This window comes from Phyllopteryx taeniolatus, chromosome 15 (assembly GCF_024500385.1).
Source record: "Phyllopteryx taeniolatus isolate TA_2022b chromosome 15, UOR_Ptae_1.2, whole genome shotgun sequence".
NCBI lineage: Eukaryota > Metazoa > Chordata > Actinopteri > Syngnathiformes > Syngnathidae > Phyllopteryx > Phyllopteryx taeniolatus.
The window spans coordinates 12,393,294-12,410,705 of record NC_084516.1 but is presented as its reverse complement, the minus strand read 5'-3'; the positions used below and the strand labels follow the sequence as shown (position 1 = coordinate 12,410,705).

Genomic DNA, 17,412 nt, shown 5'->3' with positions numbered 1-17,412 from the left:
CAATAGCGAGCAGTTATTTAGGGAATATGCTAATAGTCAGTGATAATCTAGTGTGAGAATTGGGTGTTATTGAGTAACTAACCGGCATATCTGATTTGGCTGACGCGCAGCGGCCGCTTCTCCCAGTTGGACATTTGCTCGCTCTTGTCAAGGGCCTTTCCCAGGACCTGTTGCACTAGCCGACTGAGGCCTTTCTCAGCAGAGTCCTCTCCCACTACCATGTCCTTAGGGCCACACTGAGCGCTGTTCACCTTACCACACTGGATCTGAACAAGACATTGTTACAATGCAATGACTATTAGATTATTATACAACAGCTTGAACTTTGATGAGTTTGTTAGCTGTATGCAACTTTGTAGCTACAATATTTGATGGGATGAAAAAAATTACTGTTAAATGCAGACTACAAAAACGTAGTTTTTTTGCTCCAGCTTTAACCTATGCATCTTAAACTTTGATGCATCTTATTTGCGGATTTTCCCAATCCCAGGAGCGTCACATTCTTCTTCTTCAGTAAATCATGTTTCCTGTACATTAATTTATCGACTCTGTTGAAGAGTTAACTCGTTGTTTTTAAATCAAATCCACACACATTGAAGCATTCAGATCAGTAGTCACACCTGCCCTGCTCACGTGCGCACCCTCATCATGCCGTAAACGCGCTTATGAATAAATGTCACTATCCTAAGATTCTGGTGCTATTTTCACTTCTTTCCTACAGTCAGATTGGCAGTTTCTGTTTTGTCTCGTATTTGTATGTGTAATATGTGCAGCTTTAGTGAAAAAAAAAAAAAAAGAAATCAGATTGGTTTTTGTTTGTTTCTTTTTTGTTTGTTTGTTAGTGAGTGCAACCTATATAGAGTGCACTCAATAGTCTGAATTTTAGGGTAGATAACATTTTCTAAATGAAGAGAAAATCTTTTAAAACGTATCAAAACATACCCCACCAACTGTTATCCACATGCAGTGTCAGAGGTCAAACTAAGGTGGTCAAAAGCCCCCTTTAAACGTTGTTCTCAGGGCATTGAATCGATCGCAACTGGACTGTCCTGTTTGTCTTAGAAGACGTTTCGCCTCTCATCCGAGCAGGCTTCTGAGCATGAAATGACCTGGATGAATGAGAATATTCACAAGCAAACCCCCCTTTAAACTGCCTGTAAAATCAGACGTCATTTTCCGCTGTACTCTACGAAGACATGGAATTGGGTGTTGAAGTCGAATTGTCACGGTAAGTATTACAAACAACCGGCGCTGCTGTTTACGTTATCTGGCATCTAATCTGATTGAGGATGCTGTGACGCTATGTGTAGGTGCACACAGTTGTAACAATATCCTGCTTTGGTGGTTTAATTGTAAAAGGAAAATAATATTACGTTACAGGGATCTTGTTTGATGTGCGTCTTGCGTCTGAGATGCACAAAAATTAGCAAGGATGCATGAAGCATATTCAATCTCCACCTATAGATACATGGTTTCAGGCCCGCTTCCAGGCACAGCAAATCAAAATCGAGTCCTGTCGTGGTGCTAGCCAATCACGCTTTGACCTCAGTTGCTCCACTTAAACTTGAACTAAACTGTAGGTAACCTTATATACACCACGATAACATTACCTTTCTGTGTACGTTAAGAAGATCAAGCATCCCCTCTATTTTCAATGGCTCCTCCACAAATTGAGGCCAGGTGGACATGAGACACTTGAGATCTCCAGCCATGCCATAACCTGAGGAAGACACATGGGTCTAGAAATATCAGCAAAGATGTCTCAACTAAAACAATTTCTACTGTCTACGTTTGTTGCTTACCCACTTTAAGGACATTACGTTCACATAAAAAACTTCTAATGAATGTAATGGTCTCTGGATGCTGACAAATTCCATTTGCACACAAGTCTAATAGGAAAACAGTGTCAAAAGTAGCGAGCTGTATCAGGGCAACTTGCTGAGTTGAGCTACAGCCAAATGTGGGCTGCCACTCCATATCAACTCCTACAACACCACCCCCCTGAAAAAAGAAAAGGTATATAATTTATTCAAAATTATTCTTTATTTTCACTCAGTATTTTTTGTCTTCACCTTGAGGAGTGTGTCACGACAACTTTGAAGGGCTTTCAGGGTGTCCACATGCTGAACCTTGTCTTTGGTGAGAGGTACCTGGTAGAACTTCTGACAATGAGCTTCAGATGGCATCCACTCCTCAGTGTGTGTGGAATTGCTTGCATGTCTAAGCAGATGACAGACGCGCGTTCTTATAAGCGCGCTAAAATGTCATTGCAGATTGTTCCACATTCAAATATGCTAAAAAAAACTTTTCATTGCTCTGACATTGTTTGTACAGCTAGAAAAAGACCCAGCGTGAATACTCTTAAGATTGGTGTTTCAATACATTTGTCCATATTTTGTAATTCAACTAAAATAAAGTTGATTCATTCGGATTGTGAGAAAATGGGGATGTGGTAAACCAAACAAAGTAAAACTATTCCTCTTTTTACAAAATTGGTTCCGTATGTGCTCAATGCTCACCACAATTTGCATAAGAGCCACAGTGGAACCTCACAAAAGAACATTTCCCATTGAGATTGATCATATTTTGAATCATTTGTTTAACGTTCCAAACGTTATACAATTTTAACTACGTGTACAGGCAATGTTTATATGCCAATGTAAGACTGTTTTCAATGTCATACAAATATAAGCAGAGCTTTTAACAGGAACTGTCGCATTATGTATAAAACGAAAGAAAACACTAACAGAATGTAAAGCATCACACATAAAATACTACCTTTAGATCACGAGTGACAAGTACATGATGGCTAAACAGTCGGCAACTTGTGTGAGAAATTAACAGTCTATCTACACTATATCATCCTTCAGTACTCCTCATGAAACAGCCCCAACAGACGCAAAACCAAATGCGTAACACCAGCCACAGAAGATCCAATGGGCTCTCTGCACAGAATAACGTGTCGTCATATCCAATGAAAATATTATGGGGTACTAGTGCTACGAACTAATCAGTTGTTATTCGGACTGACTCACGAATCCCAATTTAAAAAAACTAATCCTGAATCTGAGTTTTCACATTAGAGTCAGAATGAGTCAAAGCATAACATACTTCTTACTTCATTCTGACTAGCACTGCAATGCTGCCCACAGGCGCCACCATTTTTACTTACTGCACATCGCTTCTGCGAGCTTAAGTATTGTACCTTTACAGAGATCTCCATAAATTTGTTTAAAAAAAAAAAAAGACAAGCTCTCTTCGCTGAAGGAGGCTTGCGTTGAGCCTAGCTCTCCAATGTGCTACACGTATAACATTAAAGTGCCTCAACTGAAGCCGAAAAGGAGCCATCGCAGTACGGTGGCAGATTTAATGGGAGAAAGTTGAGGTAGCCAGCAGGCTAAGTAGCAGTACCCTAACTGGAAAGGCGGCAGGTTGGTCCGGTCCACGAGGATTTATGGCACAGTCGAGCACAAAACAGACCCAGAATTCTACCTGTGGCCAAGGTACGGCGAGTGATCCTGGTTAAAGTAAGACATTTTAAACTAAAAAGAAAAACTCTTCTGTACAGAGATGCTGCAGCTAAATCCATCCATCCATCCATTTTCTGAGTCGCTTATCCTCACATGGGTCACGGGAGTGCTGGAGCCTATCCCAGCTATCTCCGGGCAGGAGGCGGGGTACACCCTGAACTGGTTGCCAGCCAATCGCAGGGCACACATAAACAAACAACCATCCCATCAGTCAAAACATGCCAGTGTATTCACTTACCGGTTCAATCGATAGTTTTCAAATAATCAAACTGAATATTTCATTTGTTGGACTATTATTTTTAAATAGTACAAGGAGTAACAATTTGATTGTGATTTGCTAGTCATTTGTTACTGTCAATATGAATAGCGATTGGGGTTTTAGGGGGTGAGTCTGACCACAAGGTTACACTCTTCGGTTTGCCGAACTACGACAGCCATGTAGTCATAGTCGAGTAATTAGCCCAGTAAAAGCCTTATGACAAATGGCTTTTTTTTTTTTTTCCATTCCAAAAGCAAGACAAACAATAACATGACCATTGTTGTGTTCCAATGTATTCATTTCATCCAAATTCAACAATGTTTTAAGCAACTACGGATTTAACTCATTCATGATTACTTGTATTGCGCTGTCCCAGAAACTGCTTTCCTGAACACCACAGTGCATGAAAATGTTAAATAAAAAGGGTAAATGAGCTCACTATACAAAGAGATCCAGGAACTAAAACTTAACTCCACATTTGGATTACAAAGATTTACTGAATCTGATTATGTCATTTGCTTCTATTAAGGTAAGATGGGAGAATACCCATAATGTTAAGCAGCCCTACATTTACACAGTGAGCTTTTTCGTCCTTCTTTATCGAGCTGAAGCAGATAGCCTGTATACTTCCCATGTTTATCTGTCTTTATTTGACACTCATAATGCCAAACACAGATTTAAAAAACAAGAACCTAAATACAGAGAGAACACAATGTTAGATATATTCTGCTTAGATAACTGGAAATGTTCATACTAACATTAACATATTCATATGGATTTAAGACGAGGCATACATCTTAAAGCTGTTTTCTAAATTGCTGCTCAGTACTTTGGTGGACTTAAAAAGACTGTGTACATCTTTGATGGTTAGTTTAGGCAAGCCCTATAAACACTGTGTGTAGAAAAATGGAATCTTTTGAAATTGGAAAACACTGAGCCACTCATACAAGATTTTGTGCAAAGAGCCCATTCAAATCTGAGTGAGATTCCCATCAAGCCAATGGAAACAGTAACACACAAAAAAAGAAAAAGACTGCCAAATAAAATCTGCACAGAGCTAAACATGGCTTAAAAGAAGCAAAACTTAATTACTGCCAATAATCTGCAACTATCATGACAAGGAAGGGCTCAGTAATGCTGGACAAAAGTACTTCAACACCAGAGGTAACTTCCATCCATCTTTTTTTACACTGCTGGTTCTTAATTAGGGTCAAAATAAGATGGAGGCTTTACTAACTTGACTTTGGGGTGAGAGGCAGGGAACAGCCTGGATTGGTCCCCAGCCAATCGCAGGGCACAGCAGTATATGCAAACATTCACACTCACATTCAAACCTATGGAATATTTAGTCTTCAATCGACCTTACATGCATGTTTTTGGAAAAGGGATGCCAGAAGACTCAGAGAAAACATAAGCACAGGTGAACATGCAAATTCCACACAGCAGGGCCTGAGCCTAAGTTCGAAGTAGCATCTCTCAGCTGTGAGGCCAAAGTGCTAACCCCTAGCTCACTATGCTGCCCACCAGCAGTAAATTATGGCACATACTACTGTTCTACCATTCTTCTCATCTTTCTTCCAGACAAACTGCCACAAAAAGCCAAGTGAAAAAACAAAAACACACATGCATAGTTAATCCTTTGAAGCTGGGTAGTGAGGTGCGCTGACAGCCCATGTGATGTGCTGACATATTGTAATGTCCGAATTTTTTATGACATTTGAGTCCAATTTATTGCAAATAGTTTGGTCGAATTGCAAATTTTACAAGCTTTAGGAGAGTCAACTTTGGAGGTTCCACTAAGTTTACAAACATTTTTGCTGACTCACTGTAGCTCGGGTGATAAACTTTGCTGGGCGTCCCAGACACCCCAGGGGAGTCTGTGCCTGGGAAGGCTATATCTCAGAGACCACTGAGCAGCTTTTTCAAGTCCACAGTACTTCGGCAACATCTCCACCAACTGGATCTGGAGCTCAAGGTCATCTGCCACTACAGTCTGGATGTTTATGACACACACAAAACAGTTTGTTGTGGAAAGAATACTGGTACACATTGCTTCTCTTTGAAAGTTATAAACTTAAAGACGGCAGGTACCTGCACGTGGTCACTAAAATTCTCATCTGTCATGCTTTTCTAAAAAGAGAACAGCAGGTGAAACAGTCTTTAATTTTCTCGTAGCAGAAATAAAATCAGTTACTAATAATATATTATCCCTTAAAAATTACAGCCAAAATAAAGTTGTCTTATTTTTCCCAACAGCATTATACAGCAAATTGAAATGAAACTTTTCTCTCTTTTCTGCAAACTAAAATGAAACATAATACCTCAGACAAGGAGAAAAAATATATATCGGTGACTGTGCTGCCACTACCATTCTCATATACTGATAAGAAAATGTTTTATTTGTTTATGCAAACAAAGTAAATGTGATTAGATTATTACTCACATCTAAAAATCTCTTGAACATGAGGAACCGAAGTGAATCCAGTCTCCTCTTGTGCAGGGCATTGGGACACAGTCCTGCATCAACAAGAACAAGATCGTCTGATGAATACATAGAGAACAGTATGCGCCTGCCTGAGCTACACGTACACAGCCACGCACCTTGGTCAATGTTAAATTTCTCCGCAAGTTGAAAGACATGTTTTGTAAGCATTTTGGGCTGGATGTGAGCCAGGCTGTGTTTGGATCTGGAGAGGTGAGGAAACCGCCTGAGGAAACACACAAATGGTGAACTTTTGTCCACATTTAGTCTTTTTGGACTTTAAAATGTACACCATACTCGCTCATCATGTCGGTGAGTGAGAAGTTGGGGTGGCACCAGGAGTCAAGCAGAGAGACCAGTTGCTGTTCTAGATGAGTGTGTCCTGCGACAAAGCTCTCTGCTAAGGACAGCTTGTCCTGAAAGATGAGCGGCATGCATACCTGCAGAGGACATTTTCACAACACTCACTTTACTTACGGACATTTTCTGAGAACACAGTATCTGCACGTTTAAGAAAGCCAAATTTAAAGGGAACATATTATGGAAAGTTCAGAATAAATAGTTGGGTTTCTTGAGTGCCTGGCCACCAATCAAGTGTGAAAGTAAATATTTTGCTTTGTCTGCCTTTTTTTGAAAATATGTCTATTAGCGACCATTTTTCACCCATTTCTAATAATAATCGCCCCCATACCAAGTTTCTCTCCTCTTGAAATGCCCAACTGTGTGCGTGCATGCGTGTGTGTGTGCGCACACGCATGCATGTGTGTGTCCAAGAAACAGAAAAGGGGAGACAGCCAGACACTGGGCGGGTTACACACACACTCAACATCAAGATCCAGCCTCCTTTTATGCATACACTTGCTGGCGAAATCATCAGAGGCAGCATGCGACGCTTTTTGTCTCAAAGCTCTGGCTTCACCCCAAGTCGTCATGGTAACGAAAGCCGGACTTGTTATTGCCCCAGCAGTATATGGTGCGGGAAGAGGGCTGGCTCACTTGCAGGAGACAGGGCCAGCCCCTAAAAGCGGGCTGATTTCAGCAAGACCAGAAATGTACTGTGTAGAGTGTACAATAAGTCTTGATGCTTGAGGTATTTTGACGAAAGCACGTCACAGACGTGAAATGTATAATATGCCTCCTTAAAGTTTTTATGACCTATTTAAAGCGAATGATCAAATTTAGAAGTGAGATGTGTGACTCACCTCCTCCACATTTAGTTCATTCTGCAAATTCAGCTTTATACCAAGCACTGCTGCCTGAAGGAGACAGAAGGGCTAATTTGGTGTATTGTGGAGCACGCTTATTTCTGAATTAGTACTGGTTAAGAGCTTGAGAAAAGTATGTGGCACATGTGGCACTCGCCTCTTTGTAGCATTTGAGGGCCAGCAGGTTTACAACATGCAGTCGCAGGGTAGCTGGATCCAGGGTGGTTAGCTGGTAGATATTTATGAGACCTTCAACAACCACGGTCTGTGTGTTGGTGAGAAGGAAAAGAGCCCGATGCTTAAGGGCTGTCGCTTGCTGCTCTGGAAGTGAAGTCAACATAACCTGTGATGATGATGATACACAAAAACATTCAAGAAACATTAAATGAAGTTAACAGCAAGTGCATTTGTATTGTGAGGCAAGTTATCAGCAGTAGAAACAGGCTCGGTATCTATAACTTTAGTGAGAAAAAGAACAATCTGGACATTTGGTAGATTTTATTTACATTGAGCTTGTCTTGCTGGATGCTTCAAAATGTCCTTAAAATGTATAATACTTAAAAAAAAAAAAAAACATGTAAGGTAAATTACTACAGAAGAGTTGTAATTGGAATTTTGTCGACCTGGGGATGTTCTTTTAACCAGCTCTGGAATTCCTTTAAGATGTGGGCCCCCAAGGTGTGACCCCGAGCCTTCTGTTTGGCCGGAGAGCACTCTAGGATTGTTAGGATGGCCTCCAGGGGATCGTTCAGCTCTGAAAATCCCTCCTGGGCTTCCAAATGGAACTGTGGGGCAAAACACAGATGGAAGGAAGGGCTAGATGTGAAGTCTGATACAAGAGAGAGACAAAAGTGAAGGAGACAGTTCTGATTTAAAGACTGGAGCCACTGTGTACAACATTCAAATACGAAAACTTTTGTATAAGGTAGACTGCAGTCTGGAAATCAAGACAAAATTTCACATCACACAGAAATTGAGCGGTTGAACCATCCCTGAGAAATTTACCTCAGGAGTTTCATATTTTTGTTTGTTTTTTGCTTTTTCTGTGGCTTTTTGTTCTCTTGTGATTCCACAACAGAAGGGTAGCAGTGATGGCAAAGAGGTGAAAAGTCCATTTAACTGAAAATGACCTTAATCCGACAACAAAAGTGGTATACACATCGCTGTCCTGGTAGCTTGGTACAACAGTAGTCATCGATAATCGAAGAAGAAGGCAATCTACACGGGTAATCTGTGTTTCGAATCATTGAGAAGAGACTGGCCTTGAAGGTAGAAATCTCTGTCACTGTATAACATGTAAGAGTTAAGGGTGATTTATTGTGTTTAAGTTTCTCTTTACAGTACTGTCGTAAACTTTTTATACTTGTTAACATGTTATTAAAACATTGTCTGGACAGTTAATGACGGTCTTATGATATATTCCTTCAACTGGCATTTTTTCCGTGTTTGACTTCAGGTTGCACTGTACTTTCCAGCAATTCACCATGCTGGAACTTCCATTTAACTGGCAAGTACACATAAGCCAGGGGACATACATATACGGGGTACCGACTTAAGAATGCAAACTTTGGCTTTAAAAAAAACTTTCTTCAGGAGAAAATAATATCTGTGTGAGAATGTCTGGCGCTGCCTCCTAATTTGCCCAACAGATGTCATTCACTTAATATCTCAAGTTCATTCGGTGCAAATTCCTTACTTCCTACTGACAGCCACTCTGGTTTCCTCATTAACACACGCACACACACACATACACACACAACAGTGAGTTTCATTTAGGTCCAAGTTCTTCATCACTCTATTGACTGTTCCTTTCTATTCAATTGCTCCTTGTAAACAACAACAAAAAAGCCTCCATCTTTTCACTCATGTTAATTTTGCGTGTGGAGCTAACATACGACGACCTCTTACCGTCTGCAAATCGTTGCTGCGCCACAGTTCGAAAAGCTGCTCTCTCAGCACGGTCGGGTCAAGACCTGCGGGCATAAGACACGTGAGGTGGGGTTTCACTCTGACCCTTGACCTCTTTCAACCTGCCAAGGAGTTAAAACAAATGGAGCCAGTCGATATATCTGCCCTTTGGAGACTTGAGATACCTTTCAAAACTTAACTACGTACAAATACAGTCCAATTCAAACTTGGAGTTCAAACCATCATCGTGTGTGACATCACCTGACACAGGTAAAAGATTAACTCCAGAGGTGTGCTTTGATTTTTCTTTGGCCTTTATTGTATTTTTGGGGATGCCACCACAGGACCTACTGTGACATAGGACCGGGTAGTCACATATGGCCAATACAGCCATCCATCCATTTTCCGAACCGCTTATCCTCACGAGGGTCGCGGGCGTGCTGGAGCCTATCCCAGCTGACTTTGGGCGAGAGGTGGGGTACACCCTGAACTGGTCGCCAGCCAATCGCACGGAACATATAAACAAACAACCATTCGCACTCACATTCACACCTACGGGCAATTTAGAGTCTTCAATTAGCCTACCATACATGTTTTGGGAATGTGGGAGGAAACCAGAGTACCCAAAGCAAACCCGCACAGGGAGAACATGCAAACTCCACACAGGTGAGGGCGGATTTGTACCTGGGTCCTCAGAACTCTGAGGCAGATGTGCTAACCAATCGTGCACCGTGCCGCCCATACCCAATACAATTGCTATAAAATGTACTTATTATACATTCAACAATTATTAATTTAAGAAATACCTATAAAACAGCAAAACACATTTCTGTGCCCGCTCCATTTCAGACATCATCATGAGTGTAATTACTCTATTTTAGTTTTCTAATATTGAAGATATTGCCTCTATTATTAAAGGTTTGTTGATGGGAACAAGAACACATTATTTTAATTACATTATTTCCCAGAGGAAAATATTTTGGAAGTTTTTAGAACAATTTGGAAGTCAGCTGGAATCACTGAATGAAAAATATCACATAGTCATACTTTTTACTGTGGCCAAGATCCAGCTTGTGATATGCAAGATATGTGGTTAAAAAGGCATGGCGAAGAAGCTGTGACATCAAATATTATTTCTTTAACAGGCAAACCAGAGCCACCATAACATCGGAATAACAGCTGAAATAGTCCGGGAGCAGAGGAACCCGACATCAGCTATAGACATTTTTCAAGGCCATAGAAGAAAATGCTAACAAGGGTAGATTTGTCTATAAACAGAATGATTTTTCTCTCTCATTTGCAAATCATTTTCTGTCACTTCACCACCATACCTGACTCCCCCTCCCCCTCCTTTCCTACTTCCCAGGGCTCATTTTCCTGTCCTCCCCACCCTCCCCGCAGCAGCCTCTCACGATTTTGTCTCGGATTTCCCCAGGAAAGGGCTATGCGCTAGTCATGGTGTAAAAAATAAAAGCCTTCCTGATGCACAGCCTGGGAACATAGACCATAGAAGGCCTCTCCCTCCTCACCCCTTTCTCTCAGTGTATGTGCCTGCTTTGCGCTGCCCCTTAAATTGTTATTAACACTGTTAATGTAAACTTTTTTCATTTATCTGACTTATTCACCTGTACTTCTAATTTTAGATCAAATCGAATTTATCATCATCATCAATGTGCAACCTTGGTTTGTGATCCCTTGTGAGAGGAAGTGTTGCTAATATTCAATCAAAATGCAATAAAAGCATCCAAGATTAAAATCAAAAGAAAACTATGCTCGAAATGGATAATATTTCTATGGTATACCGGTAGTTATTATTACACTACATTTGTTTCATCTAGGTAAAGGGTGTCAAACGCTTTTGTTGTGGGACTCATTGCAGTTATGGTGTCCCTCAGAGGACCGATATGACTGAAAAACCATATAAATGTATAATCTCCTCAGATTGTGATCAATTTTAAAGGTTCACCGCTTCTAACCAGTGAGCCATTTAAAAAGAACTACTTATGGATATGAACATTAATTTCAAGTTTGTTAATGCACAATATCAATTAGGATGGTATTTGAGGGGAGTAATGATGTATTTATAGCTAGCTGCTATGTAATATTAACATGTGGTTTATGATACCCTATTCACAGGGTATTAACCCCATAAATACACTTTGGTCAACTCTGGAGCTTTAAATGTGCTCTACGAATAAAGTTGGGTTGAATTAGATTGCATACAAATGCAACAGAAAGACATAACGAGTGTACACTCACTTGTTCAATACTGTTAGAGCAGGGATGGGAAACATTCTTCAGGGCATTTAAAAGTGATAGAGCCATTCTGAAGTTATGAAATAATATGATTGCAATAATGTACAGTATATCAGCATTTGTGAGTTAAATGTTTTTCAGGTCCCGCGACCCTTGTGAGGATAAGCGGCTCAGAAAATGGATGGATGGATGGATGGATGTTTTTCAGGCTTTTTATAAATGTTCCTCTAAGGATTTATTTTGTTTTAGAATTACAAAATGCTCTCGCAGGTCATATATGGCCGGTGGTTCAGTGTTAGAATGTGTTTTTGTCATCTCAAACAACCTAAAATATGGGGAACACTTATATAGTTCCGATGGTTTTGACCAAAATGACTCACACAACAATAAAAGTCATACTTCCATCGCTATGAAATTCAACGTGCGGACTGCTCTGCCCGCCTGTTGCCAGGGAGCTGCCAAAATAAAGGCAACACAAAGATCAAGTGTGTAAATGGGGCATTTGGTGCCACTACAGCCACCAGAACAGCTTCAGTGTGACTTGGCAGAGAGCTTCCGCGAGTGGTTGAGCCCCACTGGAAAGATGCCATGACATTCCTTAACAAGCACTTTTGTATATGTTGGACGTGCTGGATAAACCTTTCAGCAGGTGCCATTGTAATGCATTGAGAAGATTAAGAGCACTTGCTGAAGCTGAATCTTTACAAAGCAATGTTTGCATATGAATTACTCCTCTGGTTTTATGGCTCAAGAGTCGATTAATTAATCAAATTTTAACCATGATCGCAATTTTGGCTGCCACAATTAAATTACCCTAATCGTCTGTGATTTTTTACATTTAAAATGCGGGCATTGCTGCATACAAAAAGTACTTCATTTGTAGCAGTGCCCACAACCTAGTCAGAACAGCCACCAGGGGGTGACCGTAACATATCGTTCATAACAGCGCTCTGTGGCCAACTTCAAAACAAAAGCTTAAAATGGCATTGATGTCAATACTAATATATGAAGCTTTTATTTTGAAGTTGGACCTCTCAGCATGTGGGTGGAGAGGCGGCGTGTCATGGTAAAATACGATTAACTATCGTTGTAGCGGCTGCTTTGACTGGATGAAAAAAAAAAAAAAAACGCCAGAAGAAATAGAGAGGGAAATCACAACTGTCGAGTTATTTGCAGTTTGTGACTATGCACGACTGACCAATGATCAAGCAGAACTACGGAGACGTGCCCGTCCTTTACAATTCTCTATATGGACGGGGATTTTCAAATGAAAAGTCAGTGCTTACAGCCAATGTTATTGCATTTTATGCATTAACTGTATTTAATGCAGCCCTATGGGAGGCACAAGCCAGTGCAAACTGTAGGCCGGTCCCAAGCCCGGATAAATGCAGAGGGTTGCGTCAGGAAGGGCATCTGGCTTAAAACATTGCCAAACAAATATGAGCGTTCATCCAAAGAATTCCATACCGGATCGGTCGTGGCCCGGGTTAACAATGTCCGCCACCGGCGGCGTCAACTTGCAAGGCGCTGTTGGAAATTCAGCTACTGTGGGTCGAAGTCGCAGAAGAAGAGGTGGAAAGCAGGTTCTTCGGCAGAAAGAGAAGAGGAAAGCACAGAGCCTAGAACTGAATGTGGGGACTTTGAATGTTGGGACTATGACAGGAAAATCTCAGGAGTTGGTTGACATGATGATTAGGAGAAAGGTTGATATATTGTGTGTCCAGGAGATCAGGTGGAAAGGCAGTAAGGCTAGAAGTTTAGGGGCAGGGTTTAAATTATTTTACCATGGTGTAGTGATGTGATTAGTGGCTATGCCCCACAGGTAGGATGTGACCTAGAGGAGAAAGAGAAATTTTTGAAGGAGCTAGACGAAGTAGTTCTGAGCATCCCAGACAGAGAGAGTCATGACTGGTGCAGATTGTAATGGACATGTTGGTGAAGGAAATTGGGGTGATGAAGACGTGATGGGTAAATACGGCATCCAGGAAAGGAACTTGGAGGGACAGATGGTGGTAGACTTTGCAAAAAGGATGCAAATGGCTGTAGTGAACACTTTTTTCCAGAAGAGGCAGGAACATAGAGGTACAAGAGCGGAGGTAGAAGCACGCAGGTGGATTACATCTTGTGCAGACGATGTAATCTGAAGGATGTTACCGACTGTAAGGTAGTGGTAGGGGAGAGTGTGGCTAGACAGCATAGGATGGTGGTGTGTAAGATGACTCTGGTGGTGGGGAGGAAGATTAGGAAGACAAAGACAGAGCAGAGAACCATGTGGTGGAAGCTGAGACAGGACGAGTGTTGTGCAGCTTTTCGGGAAGAGGTGAGACAGGCTCTCGGTGGACAGGAGGAACTTCCAGAAGACTGGACCACTGCAGCCAATGTGATCAGAGAGGCAGGCAGGAAAATACTTGGTGTATCGTCTGGCAGGAAAGGAGAGAAGGAGACTTGGTGGTGGAACCTCACAGTACAGGAAATCATACAAGGAAAAAGGTTAGCTAAGAAGAAGTGGGACACTGAGAGGACCGAGGAGAGGCGAAAGGAATACATTGAGATGCGACACAGGGCAAAGGTAGAGGTGGGTAAAGCCAAACAAGAGGCATATTATGACATGTATGGCAGGTTGGACACTAAAGAAGGAGAAAAAGATCTATACAGGCTGGCCAGACAGAGGGATAGATGGGAAGGATGTGCAGCAGGTTAGGGTGATTAAGGATAGAGATGGAAATATGTTGACTGGTGCCAGCAGTGTGCTAGCTAGATGGAAAGAATACTTCAAGGAGTTGATGAATGAGGAAAATGAGAGAGAAGGGAGAGTAGAAGAGAAGAGAAAGAGATTAGCCGAAGTAAAACAGAATATATGTGCATGAATGAGAGGGGTGGTGGGGGAAGAGTGAGGCTACAGGGAGACGAGATAGCAAGGGTGGGGGACTTTAAATACTTGGGGTCAACCGTCCAGAGCAATGGTGAGTGTGGTCAGGAAGTGAAGAAACGGATCCAAGCAGGTTGGAACGGGTGGAGGAAGGTGTCAGGTGTGTTATGTGACAGAAGAGTCTCTGTGAAGAAGAGACAGTGGCCCTGAAGAGACAACAGGAAGCAGAGCTGGAGGTGGCGGAAATGAAGATGTTGAGGTTTGCTCTCGGAGTGACCAGGTTGGATAAAATTAGAAATGAGCATATCAGAGGGACAGCCAAGGTTCGATGTTTTGGAGACAAAGTTAGAGAGAGCAGACTTCGATGGTTTGGACACGTCCAGAGGATAAATAGTGAGTATATTGGTAGAAGGATGATGAGGATGGAGCTGCCAGGCAAGAGAGCTAGAGGAAGACCAAAGGTTGATGGCTGTCGTGAGGGAAAACATGAGGGCAGTTGGTGTTCCAGAGGAGGATGCAGGAGATAGGCTTACATGGAAAAGGATGACGCGCTGTGGCGACCCCTAAAGGGACAAGCCGAAAGGAAAAGAAGATGCATTAACTGTATTTGCTTTCATTAAGTTGAAATTCGTGATTGCACTTTGTAAAAGCATATTTATTCAGTTAGCCCTTGGTAAAGTAGATTTTTTTGGGGTACATTTACTTGTTGTTATTATCGAGCATTTATTCTTATTTAAAGATTCATTTTGCACTGAAAACTGTTACTGTTATTTGTTGAAAAGCAGTGCATTAAAAATAAAGATATTTCCATAAAATGAGAATTATCTTTATTAATAATCATGATCACAATATTGATCAAAATAATCGGGATTATTATTATGGCCATAATCGCGCAGCCCTACTCAAGATAAGTATATGCTAAAACAGATAAGCCTAACATTAATACGTATGGGAGTAACTGAATGTGCCTTCTTGTGCCGTGTGCCATAGGAAACCTTGAAGTATCATATTTCAGGACCGTCGTATTGTACTGTAATGTAATACAAACCATTTGATTCTGGAGTAGAATGGATCATTTCTGTCCACCAGCTGGTGAGTTTCTATCAATCTGTGGAGATTGAGAAGATTAAAATATGCTCACTGGACAACAACATCTCAATGAGTAGTGCTGACATTTATGGAGTGTGTGTGTGTGTGTGTGTGTGTGTGTGTGTGGTGGTGGTGGTGGGGGTTGTGTCATACTCACAAACCTGAGATTCACAATAAAAAACGGTTGAGAAACATGTTTGATGGTGTTTTGGGGCCTTTTCTACATTACCCTGACTCAAGGAGTTGAGTGCAGTCATGAATGTCCAGGAGATAATTGGATGTGGCACAGTGTAGCAATCGGTCAAGATGTCTCATTCATTGCTGTTGGATATACCAACCATTTCACACTCAAAGCCAGATTTCATTGGATATGGACTGAACAATGTACTTTTGATTGCATTTGGACATTTTGTGAATATAATTTGTTGACTTTGTTACTAATACTATGAAATCCCATATTGGCATAATACTGTGAATTCCCGCCGTGAAAGTAGCTTCCAAACAAAACAAACAAGACTTATCTATTTAACTAAATTGCCCCAAAGTAACTACTCAGACTGTTGTTAGGTGCTTGGCTATCTCATATTATGTAGGCTTCCCAAAGGCAACCTGCTGAGAAAGCAGTGGGAAACAGATGTCAGAAGGGATTTCTTTCCTGATAGTCAGTCTCCAGTGATTGCATTATTAGTAGTTAAATTGATATAAATTATTGAATATCAAAAAGTTTAATCAAAATCTGTTGAATGTAAAAGTGCTTTTATTTAGAAAAGCCACGTCACATCTACATTTCAGGATCTGGTTTATATTTCTTAATCACAGTAACAGTGTACATACATTGGTAGCCGTAAACATGACTATACAGTATACCGTATTTTCATGACCATAAGGCGCACTTAAAAGTCTTAAATTTTCTCCAAAATGGACGGGGAGCCTTATAATGCGGCGTGCCTTGTGTGTGCACAGAGTTCCAACATCTATAAATGTTGTTGTGTGATGAGCGCTGCGCTTGACTTTTATTTGTTTTTTTTATTTTATTTTATTTTATTTATTTATCATTTCCTGCCGACACGCTGCTTACACAAAGGAAAAGCGGACGTGGCTGAGGACAGGGGAAGGGTGCGTGAAGTAGGACGCTAAAGGCACGCCCCCAGTAGGTATATAGCGCCGGGGTGTTTTTTTTTTTTTTTTTGCTTGTTTTTTTACCGCTTGACTGACTGGGAGCATGGGGTGTGCATTGTGTAAAACAACACCGGTTTGGCTAAGGACCCCCGAAAACGTCACCTACGAAGAGACACGCTTATCAAGCTATCAGTTACGCGGAGGAACATGGGAATCGAGCAGCCGCGAGAGAATTCAAGATCAACGAATCCATGGTTCACAAGTGGAGGAGGCAGGAAAATGAGCTTCGCCAAGTCAAGAAGACGAAGCTGAGTTCCCGCGGAAACAAGGCAAAGTGGCCCGAGTTGGAAGAGCAACTCGAGCAATGGATTAATGAGCAAAGAACAGCCGGGAGAAGCGTCTCTACAGTCACCATTCGACTGAGTGCAATAACTTGGAGCTTGCCATCATTCCGGGAGGCTTGACGAAGGAACTCCAACCGCTGGACATCGGTGTAAACAGGGCATTCAAAGTGAAGTTGTGAGCGGCGTGGGAGCCATGGATAACAGATGGCGAACACAGCTCTACTAAGACTAGGAGGCAGCGCCGGGCGACTTACGCCACAATTTGTGAATGGATTGTGGATGCTTTGGCTAATGTGTCTGCTTGCACTGTTGTTCGAGCTTTTGCACGGCAATGAGACTGTCTTGAACCTG

At 41.5% G+C, this 17,412-nt stretch overlaps 1 protein-coding gene across 7 annotated transcripts in view; it reads right to left on the bottom strand.

Moving 5' to 3' along the window:
• exd3 (exonuclease 3'-5' domain containing 3) overlaps positions 1 to 17,412 on the bottom strand; it is a 52,042-nt gene that overhangs the window by 32,875 nt on the left and 1,755 nt on the right. For 3 of the 7 annotated variants that reach the window (XM_061800299.1, XM_061800300.1, XM_061800302.1), the window contains exons 2-15: positions 15,558 to 15,617; positions 9,385 to 9,449; positions 8,100 to 8,261; positions 7,630 to 7,819; positions 7,474 to 7,523; positions 6,569 to 6,711; positions 6,391 to 6,497; positions 6,233 to 6,306; positions 5,881 to 5,919; positions 5,616 to 5,782; positions 2,073 to 2,220; positions 1,803 to 2,001; positions 1,611 to 1,720; positions 83 to 266 (exon numbers count right to left, since the gene is read on the bottom strand). In XM_061800299.1, the coding sequence (XP_061656283.1) occupies positions 83 to 266; positions 1,611 to 1,720; positions 1,803 to 2,001; positions 2,073 to 2,220; positions 5,616 to 5,782; positions 5,881 to 5,919; positions 6,233 to 6,306; positions 6,391 to 6,497; positions 6,569 to 6,711; positions 7,474 to 7,523; positions 7,630 to 7,819; positions 8,100 to 8,261; positions 9,385 to 9,449; positions 15,558 to 15,585 (1,666 nt within the window). In that variant the 5' untranslated portion in view covers positions 15,586 to 15,617. Of the gene's footprint in view, positions 1 to 82; positions 267 to 1,610; positions 1,721 to 1,802; positions 2,002 to 2,072; positions 2,221 to 5,615; positions 5,783 to 5,880; positions 5,920 to 6,232; positions 6,307 to 6,390; positions 6,498 to 6,568; positions 6,712 to 7,473; positions 7,524 to 7,629; positions 7,820 to 8,099; positions 8,262 to 9,384; positions 9,450 to 15,557; positions 15,618 to 15,759; positions 15,781 to 15,827; positions 15,920 to 17,412 lie in introns of those variants that run through there. The other 4 variants (XM_061800301.1, XM_061800303.1, XM_061800305.1 and 1 more) reach the window with 4 other exon arrangements.